The 21,627-nt window shown below is 38.9% G+C and overlaps 2 protein-coding genes across 6 annotated transcripts in view; one reads left to right on the forward strand and one right to left on the reverse strand.

Annotated features, from left to right (window-relative positions):
• The window catches only part of PIGN (phosphatidylinositol glycan anchor biosynthesis, class N), an 80,320-nt gene extending 59,819 nt beyond the window's left edge, over positions 1-20,501 (reverse strand). Inside the window, exons 1-11 of the mRNA XM_004683948.2 lie at positions 20,335-20,501; positions 18,400-18,533; positions 15,650-15,890; positions 12,870-12,991; positions 11,102-11,200; positions 8,992-9,098; positions 7,394-7,518; positions 5,920-6,050; positions 4,272-4,388; positions 3,014-3,054; positions 737-796 (exon numbers count right to left, since the gene is read on the reverse strand). Of these exons, the coding sequence (XP_004684005.1) occupies positions 737-796; positions 3,014-3,054; positions 4,272-4,388; positions 5,920-6,050; positions 7,394-7,518; positions 8,992-9,098; positions 11,102-11,200; positions 12,870-12,991; positions 15,650-15,870 (1,023 nt within the window). The 5' untranslated portion in view covers positions 15,871-15,890; positions 18,400-18,533; positions 20,335-20,501. The remainder of the gene's footprint in view (positions 1-736; positions 797-3,013; positions 3,055-4,271; positions 4,389-5,919; positions 6,051-7,393; positions 7,519-8,991; positions 9,099-11,101; positions 11,201-12,869; positions 12,992-15,649; positions 15,891-18,399; positions 18,534-20,334) is intronic.
• Positions 20,502-20,731: 230 nt separating this feature from the next.
• KIAA1468 (KIAA1468 ortholog) overlaps positions 20,732-21,627 on the forward strand; it is a 79,425-nt gene continuing 78,529 nt past the window's right edge. For all 5 annotated transcript variants that reach the window (XM_012725923.1, XM_012725924.1, XM_004683949.2 and 2 more), the window contains exon 1: positions 20,732-21,480. In XM_012725923.1, the coding sequence (XP_012581377.1) occupies positions 20,952-21,480 (529 nt within the window). In that variant the 5' untranslated portion in view covers positions 20,732-20,951. The remainder of the gene's footprint in view (positions 21,481-21,627) is intronic.

The raw sequence follows: 21,627 nt of genomic DNA on the forward strand, positions 1-21,627 counted from the left end.
ACTTATAACTATATGCATCATATTATATTCACACTTATAACTATATGCATCATATTATATTCACTTGAGTCCTAAGATAGAAGATATTTTTTAAAGTAAGTTAATTTGAAGAGTTAAAAAGCGAGCTCATTGGAAAGAATATATGTTTGCTTCTTGACTTTTCAGTACCAGGTTCCCACTCTTAACAGCCAGACCCTCAAACTCCCCATTGGACACAGCACAGAGGTTCTCTGATGGGGTTCTGCCCTCCCCACTCAAATGTATGTGCTGGAAATCAAATCTTAGTCAAGACACGGATGTAAGGTTATTCTCCCTGGCACTGGCATCCTGAGTAGGCAGGCCCAGCTGTGGGACCCTGGTTTGGTTCCTTCGTCAGTCTCAGTTCTCTTGATTCCTGCCTTTGATTTAGAAAACCACCCATATTCCATTCATCAGATTAATTCTGACTCTGCTGCTTGCAGTCACAAATTTATACATTTTCATCACTTAAAAGTAAAGTATAAAGCTAAGAATCTATGAACATTTTAGAAAATAAAAAATTGGAAAGAAATACAATTACTACATTCCATGTTATAGATGATAATCTATACACAATATAATACATATCTGGATAAGTATAAAAGTTTGAAAGGAATGACTTAAAATGTAATCACGATCATTCAGAAACATACAAATAAATTTATTGAACAAGAATCTTCTTGATTCTGAGATTTGGTAATAAAACTGTATTCCTTACCACTGAGTTAAGGGGGAAGGGAATTCCAATAAGAGACGCCATCAATGGTGCAATATCAGCCTACAAACAAAAAAACTTCATTTCCACAAAGTCTACAGGCATCAATAAACAAAAAATTTAATACAAACAGATTTTAGAATTTACCATGATCTTCATTATAATCCACTTCCTTCAAACCTTTATTGATATTGATCTCTAAAAATGTCACTTGCAACAAGTAAATGAATTCATAAAAAAAAAAAAACTGTGTAAAGAAACCACTAATAGCCCCTGGTAGGGTTTAGCTGGAGAAATATAAATGTGAACTAAAGAAAATATAAACTAGGCAAGTAGCTCTGTGGACAAAAGACCCCAAATACTGCTTTGGAAAGCTCCCCTTCAAGTGGGTTTCCCAGGAAAGCGGTCCATACTACATGTTCCATCCCCACATGTACAGACTCTCCATTGCTCTTCAGTCCACTTGAACTTGAACTTGGGTCATTCCATAAGTGGTTTTCCTTAAGAGAGTTAGTATGTTTTATTTTTCTAAACCTCATTGACAGCTTTTTGGTCCTTATAATTTTTCAAGTAGCAAAGTGCTTGATGTCAGAATGCCAGTTTCAAATCCTTGCCAGCAATTGTTGAGACCTTGGGCAGATTATTTAACCTCTTCAATGTCTTGGCTTCCTTGTCAGGGAAAACTGGAAAACTCCAGTGACCTCCTTCCTAATCACCTTCTCTCCTTCCCCCTGAATCTACTGTTGACCTTCTCTAAGAAGCTCTCAGTTCTGATTCTAGAGAAATCCTTTCACAAATAAAAGATCATGTCACCCTCCAGGCTTCAAACACTGCCAGGGCTTCCCCAGGACTAAGTCCATAATGACCATAAGGGTCTGCATGACTGAGAGCCTCATGCCACACCAGTTTCTGTTTCTCAGTGTACCAGTTATCCTCAGATTCACAAAGTATGGCATGTACCAACTGTGTACACTTTGCTCCCTGTTCCTGAAAAGCCTTTTTCCTACTTGGTAACTCTTATTTTCCATCTGAGCCCAATCTTCAGCTTCTCAGGAAGCCTTTGTTGACTAGTCTATCAAATGCATCTACTCTTCTGCTCTTGCTGGCTCCAAAGGCCTCTTCTGTAGTATTATCATACTTATAGTTTTACATCTATTTGTATAATAATTTGATTAGTATTTGTTCTCATTCTAAATTATAGCTTCCAGGGTGGAGACTACATCTACTTCTATTCACCACTATATCCTTTACAGTTCAGAATTATTTCAATGTTAATGTTTATACAGTGTTTAAACACACCACAGACCTATGACAATGTTGATGGAAGGAATAAATAAATTCTCATCTAATATAGATCTGAAGTGGGAATATTCAATGGCAATAGCTAAATCTATATTCAGTTTCAGTTTTAAGAAAAACATAGTCTTGTTTAATGATCTTCAAGTTATTCCTATCCTTTTAAAGTGACTTTTATTGCAAATGAAAAAGCTGCTATTCTGATTTTATGTATTTTCATTACACAGGTAATACACATCCATCACATTCCTCACATGTCAAGAAAAAGCAGGCTTCTACAATCACAGGCCTGAAAGTGAGATTCTCAATGTTGCTTTACCCACCACAGTAGGGAAGGTCAATTTGTGAGGTGACCTGGGGAAGGTATGATATTCCTACCACTTAGGAGGCGATATACTAATGGTATCAAGTCTTCTAAAGTAGTGAAGATGGCTATTCACACAACCTCATATTTATACATAAAGTTAGTTTATCTTGATTAGTTAGCAATGTATGTATCTATAATACAAAGTTTCTGGCTGAGCAGAATATATCCTTATCACTTTTCTCCAATTGTATTTGTAGATTTACAAATCTGCTGGGTAGAACTAAAGATACAACATGTGTTAATGAAAGAGAAATGGTAACTGAGACACTTCAGGAAAAATTTTATTAGATTTGCACCTATGCAATCAAGCAAGACAATGACAAGAAATCCCAGAATTTTAACATGCATGCTGATTTTAATTTACTTAACAACTATTTAATTAGCCAGTCTTATTTAGAGGGAGTCATCTCCTTTTGGTGTTACTTGAGGCAACTTATATTTTGTCGAAAAAAATTAATTGGGTTTAAATATCTGTACTAAGATTATTTTCTTTGGTTACTGAAAAGTTTTTGAAAAACCATTCTTATTAATAAATATTTCCAGGTTTGTTTTTTTTTTTTTAGACCTCTTATAGAAGATAGAATTAAATTTGGACATAATTAAATTAAAATGAATACCTGATTGACATCTTGCCTCTTCCAGTTCTCCAACTTCCATTCTGAAAGATGTAAAACAAGAGCTGATGTTAACATTTAAAGCAGAATAAATCACCTCATTACTTTGAGTGGTCAGTGCGTAATGGAAAATGGGTAAGGAGTCTGAGGTAATGAAATGCTTTGTAAAGCATATCCCTATAATAGAGGCAATTGCACAACCTTGTGAATATACTAAAAATTAAATTTTATGGTGTAAGAATTACACCTCAAGGGGCCTCAGTGGTGGCATGAGGGGTTAAGTCTCAGCACTATGAAGCTATCTGCAGCACAAATTGATTACCTGCCAGGGAGGTGACCCACATGGTGCAACAGACCTCTCTTCGCTTCTCCCCTCAGCAGTGTGCTTCAGTAGCTCTGCCTGTTCTGCTCCCCACTCTGTCTCAAGTGAATCCTCTCAAATCCCCCAACACCCCCTACCCCCAGCTCAATACTGAATCTGCATATTGATTGCAAATTAATTTTAAAAAATCAAAACAAATCATTGGAAGACACATGCATCATTTTTTTTTTTTAAAGGGTCTCTTATGGTAGAAATACCTAAACAGAGCTGTGAGTTCAGAATCCCCAGAAGTTTTAAAAAGATAAATTTGGGACCTCACTCATTCACAGAATCAAATAGCTACTGCTGAGGTATAGAAATCTGTATTTTTAAAATCTATATTTTTAATAAGTGTTTTGGATAAAACTAATTTGGAATAAAGCATTTGTGAGGAATTTGTTTTGTCCAACTAGTGAAAACTATGGAACTCAAAGAAACTTTACCTTACAAAATACTCAGAGTGCCAGGAAAAAAGAGAGTCCCTTTTCTTTATAGAGTGAGAAGCAAATGAGGTTTGGGCCACATAAAGTCTTCCAAAAATCTAGAAAGGACACAATCTGTAGAGTTGGGAAACATCAATTGTAATACATGTGTGATTTGTCTGACTCACAGTCATTGCTGGCTAAGATCTGATTCAAGGATTTCATCTAAATCCCAGTAATAGACTTTACAAAGAGCACTACAACACCTAATTTACACTTTTGTAAGCAAGTAAGACTATAACTTTCAAGCTGAATGTTATAAATAAAATAATATGAAGTGATACAAAAGCAATAGAAATAATAATGATACAAATATCAAAATGAAAACTATCACTTGAAAAAGGGCTTTTTAAATTAGCCTTTGCTTTTGGTTCTTACAGGCTATGTTTGTAAAAAAAATAAAGATAAATGTTTATACCTTTCAAAAATGCATCATCAAATTGTTGAGCTGACACTTTTTGGGGGTACCTAACTCCAGCTCCCCAGGTGACTAAAGGTGTTAATGTCTCTGAAGGATGACCAGCCCCGTGGGAACCTACAAGACAGCAAGGTAAGAAGAAGCACAAAGTACCTGAGAACTGATTAATACCTAAATATTTATTGTTTGCAACTGTGGATTCAATTAGTTTTAAACATTGTCAAAGCAAGTCAAGCGTCAAAACAAACAAAATCTAACAGCAGAACGCATACTGGCTGGTTGAAAGTGTGGTCCCCTTCCACCTAGGCCTTTGCACCTGTGACTCGGCCTCTCTGCACCTCATGTGTGTGAAATAACTGGGTAAGGCGCCCCTGCATGACCGCCTTGAGACCATGACACGCATCACAGGCAGCTGGGGACGCCAGGCAGTCACTGACTGACTGGCTGTGTGGTCAGCGTCTGAGACGGTCTGGGAGGAGCTTGGGAAGTACACCAAGCCCCTGCAAGGGGATCCCCTGAATATGTGGCCGATACGCCCCCTCATGTTCCCCTTCAAAGCTGACCACCCTTTGTCTCCTCTGGGTATTGCTGCCATAAGGTTGACCACCTTTGTTTCTTCTGGACCCCAGTTCTTCTGCCACTGTCACATAATCAATCACGCTTACTCACTATTATTAAGTAAATAGCAGGAGAGCTGCTCACTGGGCAGAAGAGTCTTGCCTTGCAAACCCGCTCCATGCCTTGTCTCTCGGCGTGCCCCAAGGGACGTGCTGGTGTGTCCTTGACACCAGAGTGAAAGAATCCTAACACTTGGAGGTGATGTCATGAGAGTGGAACCACAGGCAGGAGGCACAGGGAACCCCAAATGGGAAGTGGTCCTCCAAATGTGGGACGAGCAGGGGACAAGGTCTGCTCAGGAAAGGACAGCAAAGTCCCAACACACCTTTACTCTGGGTGGAGAAGCAAAGTCCTTATAAAGTGGTGCTAGCCAACAAGGCTTCTAGTTAGCTCCTTTGTTTGACTGACTCAAACCTCAGCTTCATCTTCCTTTTTCTCTATGCATATGTTGGATTTACCCTGGATATCTCTCAGGAGGACTGGCTCACCAGGCTGCATTTTCAGTAATCCTAGGTCACTCAGTAAAAGCACATGAATGGGGGTGGGGGGGCTTCCCTGGACCCCTCCTGTCTGGCCCGCTGCTCTCCTCAGCAGTGTATTTCAGTGGATCTCCCTGTTCTGCTCCCCACTCTGTCTCTGGTGAATCCTCTCACCCTCCCCCCACCTCTGGCCTATACCCTAGTTCTTGTATGCATAAACAAATAAACCTTTTTAAAAAACAAAAAAGCACACAAACAACTCACCCTTTTTGTCATCATGTAGAGTCAACTCTAAATAAATAGGTACTTTTGTTTTCTTTCCCACACTGTTCTCTAATTTCTCCTTTTATATGAAAACAATTCCTTTTACAGCTAGAAGATTCTTCATAAAAAATAGTCTTTTATAAATATTAACATTTTAAGTATGTAATGATGATGTGCTAGGCATTTTACATAGACTGAGTCATCTAATTCTCTTCAACATTATATCTGCAAGCTGCATTTACCACTACCTTAACTGTAAATTCTGTATTACTGAAAGACACACTTACCCCAGTCTGTCATTCCATGATCAGAAGTAAAAATAAATGCTGTTTTCCCATCATTTCCATAAAAATGGTTAAAAACAGACACAATTTCTTTTATTCCCTCATCAACTACCTTAATATTATCCTCATATTCCCTATTTAAAAAAAAATAGAAGAATAAATTACATTAACCTGGTAAATTTACTCAGTATGAATACATTATATTCAAAGTCAATAATTCCTGAAAATTTTTATATTTCAATATCTTAAAATCAAAGAGCTTTAGAAATTGTTAAAATTAAATTTTTCCTTTTAAAGAAGCAAAAGAACCTAAAAACTTTCAGAAATGCTTTTAAACGGAGGGATCGGTTAGCAAAATTAAATGCATGTTCTTTTAAGTCTTAAATGTAATAATGTTGACTTTCAAGTTCACCTATCACATAACACAAACCATACTGTTCTTGCTATATCCCTGTTCCAAATAAAGAATATTTTCATCGCCTAGAGTGTTTTTGATATAAAATATAATTAGTATAATGCAATATAATGCCATGTATTAAGCTTTCCATACAGCTGAACGAGGTTGGTTTGGTATGAATGCTATAATTTCAACAGTGCAGCATGTTAAAGATGTGTGAGGTATTCACGACTGGTAGTTAACCAACAGGCTTCTCAGTTACAATCAGACTAATCTAATCCAGATTCAAAATTTAGAACCATAACGTGGATACTTCCTCTGTCTTACGGTCTGCGAAAGTGAGACAAATACATGCTGTTCTATATAAGGAATACTGGTGAAACAGCATACAAAACTGTACATACTTATTTGCTAGATATGATGTTGATTACGTAGAATACAAGGAATAGTGAATTATGCCTTGTGATGATATAGCAACACCATAAAAAGCTTTTAAGAATTTACTGAAATTGTGGCCTCCCTGGTGGTGTAAGGGGTTAAGTCTCAGCACTTGTGCAGCTACTGCAGCACAAGTTCAATCCCCGGCCAAGAAACCAACCCCACATGGTGCAGCAGACCTCTCCTGTCTCTCCCATTGCTCCCCTCCGCCAGTGGATTTCAGTCCATCTGCCTATTCTGCTCCTCACTTTGTCTCTGGTGACTCCTCTCACACACCCCCACCCCCACGCAGCTGGCCTGCATCCCAGCTCCTGCATGCATAAACAAATAAAAAATAAATCTTTAAAAAAATTATGGAAATATTTCTAAGATATGCCTCACTTCCCCTCTCAATAACACTGACAGACAAGGAGTATCTCATATATGTACAAGAAATACTTACATTAGTTTGCAATATGGCCAACACATGGGATTTCAACCCATGTACAGCTCACATAATTGAGGCTATATTCTACTTTAGAATTAATTAAAATAAAAGTTATGCTGTGATGATTACAAAGAAAACATCATAACACTTTAAAAGCTGAAACAGAATAGCTGATACCCTCAAAAACATAAAAGTAAGCATCTTACAAAAATTACCTAGATGATGGTCGGTGAGCATGTCCGTTTGTATCTACTCCCAACAAATGTAAGAAAAAAACTATTTTGTCTTCATTTACTTGAGAAAACAAAGAGTGGTTGTTTCTGGTAGCATGAAAGAATTCCTGTATGTAACAAATCAGTGGAAAAGATTTAGTTCACATTAACACATTAACTCTAAAATTAAATAATCTTGTTTGATTTAAATTTGACAAGAAGACATAACAAAACAAAGCTTTGGTCGGTTCACATCTTTTTGTGTTCAAATAATAAGGGAGGGACCTCCCTGATGGTGAAAAAGGTTTAAAGCACAATGCTATGAAACCATCTTCAGCCACAGCAACATGAGTTCGATCCCCAGCCAGAGAAGTGACCCACGTGCACAGCAGACCACTCCTGTCTCACTGGCTTCTCCCTTCAGCAGTGTATTTCAGTTGATCCGCCTGTTCTGCTCTCCACTCTGCCTAGTGAATCATTTTACCCCCTGCACCTCTGGCCTGTACCCCAATTCTTGCATGCATAAATAAATAAATCTTAAAAAAAATAAAAAGGGAATGATTTTCTACATTATAATTAGGTCAAATAAAAGTTTGGAAATCTTGATTTCATAATATTAATCACTGCAGCTCTCACTACAGTGACAATACCTGAAAGGGAATCCTATCCTTCCCAAACCCCAACAATAATGAGCAATAATGCCAGCCAATGTTACCTCAGTAACACAGCAGACTAAAGAAATAATTTAACAAGAAAGACTACTAGGAACAACAGCTTAGGACTGCTTTATAACTTGCAAGCGTTTTCAGAGCTGCCCACCTACTGTCCTGTCTGCTACCATCCGTAGTCATCCATTTGCAAGACTGCAGTCTCATAACTACTTCCTTTAACCCAAGGCTAAGATCTATTCTTCATGCTGCAGGGTTGAAAAATATCCACTTAATGAAGTCTATTTCCAAAATGTTTATATTAATTCCAGAATGAAAACTAGAATGGGAAAGCTCTTCTGAGGGAAAGCATTCACTCCACTAACATCCATGAACATGAAAGCAAGTTTCTATGGAAACCACAATTAACTTATTTTAAATAGGTCAATATAAAGTCAAGACATGTAATTATTAGTTACATAAATATCTCTAAGACATTCATTTTAAGAAGAGATATTTAAGTTTCCAACAAAAGTCGGATGGTAGGTTCTGTAAGAGAAGAGTCAAATTCCAAAGACATAATTGAAAGCTAGCAAAACCCCACAAAACTTAGCAAATGAGCCTGAGTTAAAGTTGTAATTTGTTCCATTGCTGCATTTAATTAAAAAAGAAATACTCAGCTATGCAATAAGTATAGTCCATTCTTAAATGAACAAAAGATCTGGGAAGCTAGGAAATACTCATTGAGCCAATAGATACTTTTCAAAAAGTTGGCATTTTGACAAATATGTGAAATACATACTTCAGTCTTTTAATACAGTGTGCTATAACACAGAACTTTGAAGTTAAAGTAAGGAGGGAAAAAAATAAACTACACTTACTAAAAAAACCCATTTCTACTACTTCAGGTACAAATGTATGCACTGTAGAATAACCCCACCCGATAGCACACACCTTAACTCTATCAAAAACCCAGGTGTCCAGTCTTGATGCATCTTGGGAACCAAAGTCCTCGTTTTCAGAGTCATAAGTATGTGTAAACACGTGGTCTCCACTAGCACCTGAAAAGAAAAGGGGGGGGGTGGTTAACAGCCCTTTAAACTGTTAAAAATACGAACTTGTCCTTTATGCTTCTTTTCTTTTCTTCTTTACATGTTAAAAGGACAGGCTTATTAGGAAAAGGAGAAAGAAAAAGAGAGGAACCTGCATAGCCACAGGTGGGCAGGAGAACTATCCAGCTAGCCTTTTGCAGATTTTTGTGAGTAACCAGAATTTTTCACAATGGGGAAGAGGAAGATGGGTGGGATAATGAACATTTACCAAACGCTGCTTGTTTTTGTTTTCAAATATCTCTCTGCACACTACATGCAAGTTAATTAACTTGCCAAAGTCACAATGCTAATACACAATGGCATAAAATAAGCAAAGTTTGCCTCCCTGTAAAGATTAAACTATTCAAATATAAGCGCATTTTAGGATTTTATAATCTAAAATAAGTGGTTGACAAACTTTCCGAAAGCAAGAAGAATTCAAATATTTCTCTTGTTCACAGAATGTATATTTTCCTTAATACAGGGAATTGAAGGAACCAACAAATATATTAATTACATTTGCAAGATTTTGTGAAGAATCTACAGGTTAGTGATGTCTGCATTCAACGGGCTCTTACGGGTGACAAGGAATACTGTAACAAAGCAGTAGCAACCTCCTACGTGCTCAGCCTAAGGACATGACTCTACTGCTCAGCCATTCTACTTCCCAAGCCCTAAGGACAGGCCTGGCTGGTTGCTGGCTGCCCTTCCTATGGACTTTCTCCGACTCAGGCATCGGTCCTGTTCTGTCAGCCATGATCAGCTTCATCCATCCTCCCTACATAATCCCCCCAATGCTAACCTGCTTTTCCGAGTCAGGAGTACATAAATGGCAAGCAGTTTGAGGCTTTTTGGCCTGCCCTACATAATAATATTCTACGATCATACATAAAATCCTAAGTATATATTATGCTTTTATAACATCATTACAGTAATTATAATGATAAAAACTATACTATGCCTAAGAATAACAATGCAAATGCATCATGAAATGGAATGGCCATTCTGCTCCCATTAAAACCACTTCATGAGGACTCTCCCTGGTGGCAAAATGGGTTAAAGCACCACATTATGAAGCTCTCCAAAGCCGCTGCAGCACAATTTCGATCCCCGGCCAGGAAGCTGACCCACATGGCTTGGCAGACCTCTCCTACTAACCTGCCCGCTGCTCCCCTCAGCAGTGTGCTTTGTCAATCTGTTTGTTTTGCTCCCACTCTGTCTCTGGTGAATCCTCTCACCGCCCCTGCACCTCTGGCCTGTACCCCAGTTCTGTATGCATAAATAAATAAATCTTTAAAAAATTTTTTCATGAAATAAAATTCAAAAGGCATCCAACTGACTTTAATATAAAGGAATTTTCTAATCAAGAGATGTTGTCATATGTGAAGATTCATACACAGGCACAAACAACAAACCCCAAAGACATGAATTAAGTTGTAAAGATAGAAAGATAGTTACAAACTTTAATATTCATTTTCATGTATCTAAGAATACCTTAATAATTTGTCAAATGTACTAAACATCAACATCCACACATGAGAAGTTAATGTGATAAACACTTTACCAAATGTTGCACGTGAAGTATCTAACTTAATCCTAAAAACAACTCTTTCACATGGAAGTAATAATAGTTACTACATTTTGCCAAAAAGGATAACTGAAGTTCAGCGATACTATCTAACTTGCCCAACATTATAAAGCAGTTAAATGTTAGAGCCATAAATCATTTCATCACATCTAAAATACTAATAGCTGAATATTTCAACATTGCAAGTGCAACTAGGATAGAGGAGTCAAATACAGAAAAACTGATAGGTCTAGCCATTGTAACACACATCTCTATCTCAGCGAGACACGAAGTGTGAAAACATGTATCTCAAAATCAATATAAGGGAGTAAGTCATATATAAAAAACTGCCATTTTAATTTATCGCCTGTTTATGCTCTAAGGAAACATAATCAATGACTCTTACCTTTGGCGAACATAGGCAAGATATCTGGGCTTCCCCAGCTCCATGTATACTTGCTTTCATTAAAAAGAGAATCAAACTCTACAGGATTTTCTTTCCATCCTTCAGGCCATTGAGAAAAGAAGCAACAGAATCAAATATACACATGGAGAATTGCCCCTGAAGAAGTTCTCTCGGTAACAATGGGCATTAGTTGCAGAACAGAATCAAAATTAATAATTGACTTTGTTACTTTACGTATTTTATGTTACATATATTTTGCCACAATACTTTCAAAAACCTCAGAATAAACAATTTACTTCTTACTGAAATAAAGACTCACTTTGGAACTTTGGACATGTAGGAAAACCATGGAAGCCAGAGACTGTCACAGGTGTTGCCCTCTGGAGGGGTTACTGGTGAGGATAGACAGTCCCAAGAAAAATGCAAACAAAGTTTGGGGTGGAGACTGGGAAGAAATACAATGGAATGCAGAAGCAGTCTTCAGAATTCGATGTGAGGGTTCAGCGTTTGAGGGTTCAGTGTTTGGGAATCAGCCTTTTGAACATTCAGCCTTTGGGATTTAGCATTTTCGAATCTTCAGCAACTCCAGCCCACACCACACCAGTCTTCCAGAAGGGTGGTGTGGGCCTCTAATGGACCTGAGGAGGCCTTCAGCAGCCAACCTCAGAAAGGAAAAATTTAGAGGCTTTGCAAGTAGCCCAGCAAATAAAACTTCTGTGTTTGCTGCTGTTAGAGTCTAGCAGATCAGGTGAAGACCCAGAGCTGCGCACCTCGCTGAGCTGCGTGAGTGTGGCTGTTCACCCAGTCACTCAGCCACACCAACTGCTGTTCTGAGTATCGCTTGTCTAGCGTTGTGCTGGGGCATCTCGGTAGCTCTGGGGCATCTCCTGTTGTGTCTTCCATTGTCTGCATGAGTGGAACCTGGCCTACAGTCTGGCTGTTGCATGTTCTAAGTCCACAGTGACAGGAAGATGCCATCTTGGGCACATGGGCTTTTGTTCAAGAGAGGAGCTCTGTGTACTCAATGGCAAGAAGATGCCATCTTAGATGCTTTTTGTTTAGCACTTGAAAACACTGAGGGTAATGGCCATTTTTGGCCTCAGCAACTCTGTTTTTCCCTGGTTTGTTAAATAAATCCCATTACTGTTCTTTGAACCTCAGTAGTCTTGTCATTGTGCACACATGTGAAGACTAAGACAATGACCATGAGCTATTGGGTAGTGTCCTTGGTTGGTTTTAGTGCTCCTTGCTGCCTGTACCAGTTGGCAAGCCAGCCAAAATCGCTGACCCCAGAAATGCTTAAGATCCCAAAACACTGAATTCCAAGTGTTGAATACTCAAATGCTGAATCCGGACCACCAAATCCTCAAATGCTGAATCTCCACACTAAATGTGGAGAGCTGTTTCTGCAGTATCTTATGTTTTGTATCAGTCTCCACCCCAAAATGCAATACTTTGTTTGCATTTTCCCTGGGACTGTCTGTCCTCACCAGCACTCTCCTCCAGGGTGCACCACTTGTAACAGTTTGGGCTTCAGCCACCATACAGATCCAGCTAATCACCTTTCAATAACACAAAATGATAAAAGACTGAAGCTTAATTCTTAAGTCAATAGTAGTGTGCACACCTCTCCAGAGGTAAGGCATGTTAAGCCACTTGTCAGAAGTATCATAAGACAGCCTTCACTTTGTGTCATGATTCAGTATTAAAGAAACAGTATTTATGCAATAAATTTTTCAGGTGACAAAATTATCTAAGCAGACAATACCTTTGGCAACAGCACTAACATCTTCATAAAACCCAGCTATCAGGGCTACATGACCTGGCCGAGATTCAGTTGGCACACGGGTGTGCGATATCCCCCAGCTGCCTTCATGCATTATGATACTCCTAAAAAATATTGCAGGAAATAGTTAACATAGACTGTGATCAAGTCACTGCTAAGGCTTTAGAAAAGTCAGATTATTACAGAAGGAATCAAACCCAAAATAAGCAAGTCATAATTTAAGACGGAATCTTTCTGATCCCATTGAACCCAGTCCTAGCTCTTTGACCTGCTGGGATGAAAACCAGAAGTGAGCTTAGGTGCAAGGAAGGAAAACTACCCACCTACTGCTCAGAATCATGAGACAAAATACACTATTCCCATTTTAACCCATGAACTATTGACATGGCTTATTATCAAGGAACAAAATATATGCACAACACTATTCTATCAATGTGAAGTTTTATTAGGTTTGATGATGATCATGTAGGAGAATGTCCTTGAAGCCATTGCATGCTAGAGTTTAGAGATGAAGCCTCAAAAAAATCATGCTTTCACATGTTAGAGAACAAACAGATTAAAGTTTAAGCATGTGTGTTCAGGTGTGCAGAAGTGTGTACTGAAAGAAATACAAATATGGGGGGAAAAACCCTGAAAATTGTTCAAATTAGGTTAAGGGTCTATGGGTGTGCACCATATAATCCTTTCAACTTTTCTAAAGGTGGCAAGTTCTCAAAATGAAAAATTGAGGGAAGGAAAATGGCTACCCTCCTAGCTAGGAGTGAGACTATGTTGCTCAACTGGAGATTAAAACAATATGTTTCTTTTGCTAATATGTATCAGCATTTTTCAGTTGTATCACAATGATTCATACAAGAAGTCAAGTAGAAAGCAAAAGCACTAGCTCCACCTTGCAGGTGGAAAGCCAGCTCAGCAACAAGCTGCATCACAGACTGAAGTGGCAACATTTTCAAAATAAATGTTTGACTCTCAAACTCTGTACAAAAATATAAGTACTAGTTTAGATACTTTTAATATTGACTTAGCTTGTAATAAACCAATTTGGATAGAATATAAATAGTAAGTAAAAGGCCATAAAACCATTAATCCACATATTAAAGGATAAAAATGCAATACCAAGAGGAGATCTCAAGAAATTTGGATACCTCTGTTTTAAAACATTTTATCAAGACAGATTAAATTTTTTAAGTAATGAAGCACAGTACAAATAAAACCTTTCCAAAACAGACTTATAATGAACAGGAAGATTCCTAAAATTGTAAGTATACAATAGACTACAACACAAGGCACATCCCATGTGGGAGAACACCCACATGAAAAACCAGGACTGCCAGAAAAGGCAGAGAGGAGTCACCAGAGACAGAGTAGGGAGCAGAACAGGCAGACGGACTGAAATCTACTGACTGAAGGGGAGCAGAGGGTGTGAAAGGAGAGGTCTGCTGCACCATGTGGGTCAGCTCCCCAGCCAGGATCAAACTCAGGCCGCAGTGGCTAGAGACAGCTTGACAGCCCTTGACAGCCTGACAGTCTTCAACACCTCCACCACTAGGAAATCCTCAATGGCCTGTTATTTCTTATCTTTCTTTGGCAACTAAGAAATTCACCTAAATATAGCCCTCAAATATTTTAAACCAACCAGTTATATACTGACACTTGTAGGAATCTGTTATACATTTTTGAGTATTGAACTTAATCCTGGTTTGATCTATTTTCCTACTCAGATTTTCCTAAATTGTCCTGAGTTGCTCTCTCTCTTTTTTAATCCTTTAGTATATTATGAAATTCTTTAAACCACCATAAATTTATTTTTGGAAAGTCAACATAAAATTCATGTCTATTCATTCTTCTGGGAATCAACAAATACTTATTAATGATCTACTATGTTCTAGGAATTAGAGATAGATAAAAGCAAAGCCCCAGACTTCAAGGAACATGTACATGCTAAGTCCTATACAGAAAAGTAAAACAGGGCAGATAGAAAGTAATGATGACAGATGGATACAGAGAAAGATGGAACATTTTAGATAGATTTCCAACTGAATTTGAATTTTTGAATTTTAAATACTTCGCAACATCATAGAGAAGGGTTTTGAGGAACTTGCTATTAAATGGGAAAAGAACAATTATATGTTGGGGCCCCATAAATTCAAACATTAAACATTTCAAAGTCACTTAACAGAATCTAAAATTACAATGAACAGTAATACAGACTTGGAAGGGTTTTATATATTTCATAAAAGATGTATCTTAAGTTGAAGTCTATATTTTCTAGTTAATCATGATTATAATTAACAGTTCATTAATATTTATGATAGTCCTTATTTTTAAAAATTAAGATAAATTAGTCAACCAGTTAAAAGCATAAATTTTGATTCACCTGATACTAATCTCCTCTAGAAATAACTGAAGTAAAAAAAAAAAACAAGTTGCCAATCCACAAGACAAATGCAAATGTACTCGTGTCCTGTTTCTTCTCATCATTACCCCCAGGAGCCTTGGTTAGGTAGCAACCCTCATAATTCCTTCACATAACCCTTTACAAACTCAGAAGCAGGGACTATCTTCCCACAGGTATGCAAATCAATGAGCTAGAAGTCATTCTTTATCATTTATTCTCTAGCTATATACTCACAAATTACTTTTTCTTTCATTTTTTTCAAAATGCAAATCTGAAATAAATTTTAATATGAGATATATAATGTGAGATAACTAGAATCAGAATAACAGTTCCCAGAGATGCTGTGACCAGCTGGCATGCTTACCTAATAAATGGTGCTCTAGAATTTCCATTTTCATCTAACTCATATATTTTATCTGCTCGCAGGCCATCAGCAACAAAAAGAACTAATCTCCTAGCTGGAGGAGGCAATGGTGTAAACTGAGGAGTCATTCCATGAACCAAAGGAGATGTAAAATAAATGTCAAAGATGGAGGCGAAGAACACGCAATGTACAAGCAGTCCCAAAATAAAGAACAGCATCATATCCAGTGCAAGTAATTAATCTTCAAGAAAAAAAGAAAAGAGAGGGTGGAATTAAATAAGGATAACTCTTAATACTTGATACCTACTTTCTCGTATTTTGAAGACTGCAAGTAAGTTGAACATGTACTTTAAAGTACTACTGAACTCGTGTCATTCTTTATCATTTATTCTCCAGCTATATACTCACAAATTACTTTTTCTTTCATTTTTTTCAAAATGCAAATCTGAAATAAATTTTCATTATTGTTTACTAATGAGATAATACTGACATCACATGCACAATAAAGGGCACTCGAACAAAAAAAAAAAAAGGTGTATAACCGGCAGTTAGTTTGGTAATAGTTGTAGTTTGGACACACACATCTGCACAGGTGTGAACCTATTCCTTTAACCACACAATATTGTAAACCACTGTTACATCAATAAAAATAAGCAGAAGTATAGGAAAACAGCATCAATTATTTATAACAAATTTAAATGCGTGCTAAGCTCACAAAAATAAACATAGGATCAAAGAGTAAAGAACTAAATGAGTTCTAAAAACTACATAGGAGTTCTTTTCTCCTGATCACCTAATTCTTAAACTTATAACAAGCCTTTAGTTTCAATACATCAGAGAAAACTTACACCAAGGTAATCAATACCATAAAACCCAATGGCTATTTAAGTCTTTATTTCCATGACTTATCTTTGTTCTCTTTTAAACAGCTCTAATTTCTTGGCTTCTCTGAACATGACTCCTTCAGTTTTCCTCCTCCTTCTCTGAACAAGGTAGAATTGTCTCTATCTGCTTGGGAATTCTGGAATAACTCATAACTTGGTTCTAGGCCTTGTCTTTTCTTTTTCCCTCTTTACTTTCTGTCTAGGTATTTTAAACACATCCTTGGCTTCAGTTATCACCTATATGGGAAAGTCTCAATAAATTATAGTTCCAAATCCTGAGACAGTCCAAACTGGCCACGCATACTTGGATATTTCAAATAAATACAAACTCAAGTTTCAAACTGGATTCAAGGAATCTCCCAGGAGCCTTGGTTAGAAAGTAGCCCTCATAACTCCTTCACATAACCTTTCACAACCTCAGGAGCTGAGATCACCTTCCATTCAGGTATGCAAATCAATGAGCTAGGAGTCATTCTTTATCATTTATTCTCTAGCTACATACTCACCAATTACTTTTTCTTTCATTTTTTTTTCAAAGTGCAAATCTGAACATCTCAACCCTTATATTAAACCCTTCAATGTATTTCCACCTGCTTAATCAAGAGGAAATACTTAACATGATCTAATAAGGCATTTCATGGAGGGTCTCTGCCTTCCCCTCTTGCCCTGTCTCATAAGCAGGCTCCTTCTGTTCTCCAGCATCTCAGCACACTGTCCTACATATCCATGCTTTCTGCTATAGCACCTCCATAGGTTAAACTCCTCTCCACAGAAAGAACTTCCAAACTACCCTTCATCGTCCTCTATCCCACGATCTCACAGCATCAACTTGCACTTTCTAGAATCACGTTCTCGGGGGCTACACAGTCCAAGTCAGAAACCAAACCTTTACTTTGATTTTTAATTACACAGCTATGTCTTTAACTATCTGGATTAATGTCTGTCTCTAGCACTTCACAATAATTCTAGATCAGCAAGACAGAACCCATCACAGTCCTAAGCACTTTATTAAGTAGGAAGGACTCAAATGTTGGCTGTGTAACATTCAGAATTATTATTTCCAAGGTACATGTAATATGCATCATAATCACTAGAGGCTGTCTTACTTCTCATTCATTCCTCCAGAACACACACATGAAGTGTGACGATTCAGGGCACTTAAATAAGAAACTCTTATGCTAAATTCTTATGATACATAACATTACACTGACTATTAAACATCAGCCTTTACATACTACTCAATTTACCATTGCCAAGCACAAGTTTGGCTAGCAATATTATTACTTAATATTTCTCTGTAAAAAGAAACATGTTTTATTCAAATTTGTTGAAAAAAATGCCATTCTGGCTGAAACACTTGGAAACCTCCAAAACAAAAGTACTAAAAATTTTAAGACACATATCCATGTAACAATAAGAGTTATTTAACTTGTACCTCTGGAATATTTACCACACTGAAAAACAATTTAAAAAATAATATATTTTTAAAAGAATGCTAGTCAAAACAATGCATTTAAAATGTCATTTGTGGCTATTTTAAGATTATAAAGTCAAATTTAAAAAAAAGGAAATTATTTAGATGCTTGAGAAAAGGCAACCTTTTCCATTTTCTAAGCTAACTAATAAACTAAGGCATTTAAGATACATGCCTTAATGACTATCCTGATTATTCAACGAAACATTGCCTGTATAGGCCTAGATTAAAGTAAATCCTGTAAATAGAAAGAAAATTTCCCAACAATATTAAAAAAATGACAAATTATTATAAGTACAAATCAGTAATATTTAATACTCCAGGATATGCTACTTCTTAAACAGTTCTAATGATAGGTAAAGCTCACTCTGTGTTGTGGGTAAAGTACTTACTGTGAAGTTTGGTCAGTTGATGCGTTATGAGCTTGAAGAGTCATATAAACAAGTCCATGATTATAGGATATGAAGTACAGATTTGCACAGAAAAGCAATCATAGGAGAATTTCTAGATCCAATTTCTGAAAAGTCTGAGGAAACATAATTTAAATCTATTTTCAACTTACAGTTTATATTCAGACCCTAAATTAAAGATAATCCTTTGGATACTAGGTTTAATTGCTTTTCCTAACTTGAGCTGCTATTGATATTTGTTTTGTTTTGTTTTTTAAAACCTGTCAAATATTCTCAATATAAAGTAATGTGCACTAATTGATAAATAGCTACAAAAATGAGATTAATTGTGTTGAAGGTAACAGACAGTATGGTAAACACATTTCTAATTCTGTGTACCTGCAGGATAGCATTGACAGGTGAATGTAAGGCTGAGAGAAGCCTCAACAAATAATTGGCAGAACAAGGATATGAACTTTAGTTTTTCTATTTCATAATCACTATCTTCTCCAGGAACTCTAAGTACAGGAGATTTCTAGAATTCCCCATTGAAATATATCAACAATTCATTTCTAATTGTGCCCTTTCCAAGTCATTCATTAATCCCCCTCATTCCTACATTCTAGACATTTTTCTACTTTTAATCTCTCTCTGCAACTCATGTACAGTAATGATCAGCAATTCTTTTTGTTAAGAAATATGTAACAGGTCATAGCTCTGGCTATTTTGATACATTTTTGTGAGATCAGGGATTTTTTCCATTATTTTCTCTAATACACAGCACAGACAAATATTTAGAATTAGAACTTTAGGAACCAATACGCTAAAAAAATTTTGAACTCTCAATAATAACGTCTCCTTTCCCCTCAAATATGAAAAAAAAAAAAGACTCATTCAAATGAAAAAAGTAGTTTACTAAGTCTGGGTAAACTGAAATTAAAGTCTTACAATGAACTGTTGCTACAGGATCACATGTGAACCAATAACGTCACCTAAAGCTCTATTTTTATTTTTCCACAGAGCTAAAGGATATACTTACTGTTTTGCTGTAATATGTAACTTACCTGATAATACAATTACTACTACCTGTTTATTTTGGTTCTTAAGGGAAGCTACACTGAGTGAAAGTAAACCTAAAACTTTTAAAAGTGCCAATTTATGGGAGGAGATAGACTAGAAACTAACATTTCCTTTACCACTTCGATTTGTAATCAAGGAATGATATGAAAGATAAACTAAACTACTAAACTTCCCAACTTAAGCTATTTATGTGCTAACATTTGATAAAGAAAATGAAACTGTTTTAAAGTATGCAAATTCAAAAACAAATTCATAACCTTTATTCCAGCCTCAACTCTCCTGTCAGACAGGTTGCAAGACACAGAAGGTAAAGATGACTTTGCACTTAAAATAACTGATTTTAGTTCCTTTGAGGACTCATTGACCCGGTTGACTCCACCAAGTCATCAAAAGTCTTTAGACTTAACTTCGTTATCTTTCTACTCTTGGTACCAGAGAGATTTTGAAGGACCTATGACGCTGTACGCTGTGTGTTTAGTGGCGTTCACTTAACCCTAAGAGTTTGCTATTTATCCAAGCAGAGGCAACCGGGGTATTCACAGAATCAAGCAAAAGTAAACCTTTTACTCTCTGAACCTCCCACATCTCGCCCCGCCCCGCCCCGCCCTTTAATAAAGAGCAGGAAGACGTTCTCCCAGTAAAGGAATAAGGCAGAGCGGTCCCCTGGCTCCAGGCCGAGCTGGCACGTGGATGAGAAGGGACGGAAGAGAAAGGAAGCCAAATCCTGGGCACCTGCTACACGTGCGGAGAAAGTCACCGACTGGCAGTAAACAAACAGTCGGCTAAGGCGGCGCGGGCCAGCGGGCGTGACACCTGTCTCGGAGTCCCCGCACTGGTGCACAGGTCCCCTGCCTTTACCTGGGGCTTGTCCGGGTCAGCTAGATCTTGGAAGAGAGGCCGCTTCCGTGTGATGGCAGGACCCAGCGCTGCAGCAGTTCCCCCGCGATCCCTAGAACCTACAGCTACGAGAAAGCTACTAAAACACAGTCCCAAACACCCCCCAATCGCGGGACGCCCCCGACTGCTACCTGACCCGCCACAGTTCTCGCGAGAACTTCAGGGCCCGCCTTCGTCATTCCAGCCCTCTCCTCCGACCAATCAAACAGGAGCGAGGGCTGGGTTTTGCCTTTGAGCGGAGAGCGAGGCCTTCAATCTTTGCTGGAGTGGGCGGGGCGGAGGCGGGCTCAGGTGGAAAGAGGGGGGCAGGACCCGCTCCTTTTCTCGCGAGATTGGAGACCAGGAAGACGCCTGCAGAGCTGGGCTGCTGGTGCAGCAGCGGTTGAAGCAGCGGCTGCTGCTACCTCCAGATCCTCTGCGTCCGCGCCTACGCCTGGTCTCCGGGTGGGGAGACGGGACGCGGCCCGGCCGGGCCCCGGGCTGTGGAGGTGCTCGGTGCCTGCTGAGACTTAGTGGGGATTCAGGCTGCGGCCTGTCAGAGCCAGTGAGGGAGGCGCCCACACTCCAGACTGGATAAGATGGCGGCGATGGCGCCTGGAGGCAGTGGCAGTGGCGGCGGCGGTGTGAATCCTTTCCTCAGCGATTCTGATGAGGACGACGACGAGGTAGCAGCGAACGAGGAGCGACGTGCAGGACTTCGGCTGGGTGCAGGGAGCGGCCTCGATCCCGGCTCTGCGGACTCGCTATCGCCCCAGGATCCCGTGGCTTTAGGAAGCAGTGCGCGGCCAGGGGTCCCTGGGGAGGCGTCGGCGGCTGCGATGACACTGGGGGGCCCTGGGGAGACCCCGGCCCGATTGTCAATTGATGCGATCGCCGCTCAGTTGTTGCGCGATCAATACTTGCTGACAGCCCTGGAGCTGCACACTGAGCTGTTAGAAAGCGGCCGCGAGCTGCCTCGGCTGCGCGACTACTTCTCCAATCCGGGCAACTTCGAGAGGCAGAGTGGGACCCCGCCGGGGATGGGGGCGCCGGGCATCCCTGGAGCCGCGGGCGTCGGAGGCCTTGGAGGTCGGGAGCCCAGTACGACGTCGGGCGGGGGACAGCTCAGTAAGTGAACGCAGCCTGTCGCCCCGTCGGTGTTGTTGGGGTTGCACAGCCCTAGTGGGGGAGGGAGCATTTCTGGGAATTGGGAACGTTTTCGAGAGAATGGGCTGGGGGCGGGGGCGACGCCTTTGGAGGTGGAAGCAGAAGGAT

The sequence above is a fragment of the Condylura cristata genome, unplaced genomic scaffold, assembly GCF_000260355.1.
Source record: "Condylura cristata isolate star-nosed mole 26May11 unplaced genomic scaffold, ConCri1.0 scaffold00016, whole genome shotgun sequence".
Taxonomy (NCBI): Eukaryota; Metazoa; Chordata; class Mammalia; order Eulipotyphla; family Talpidae; genus Condylura; species Condylura cristata.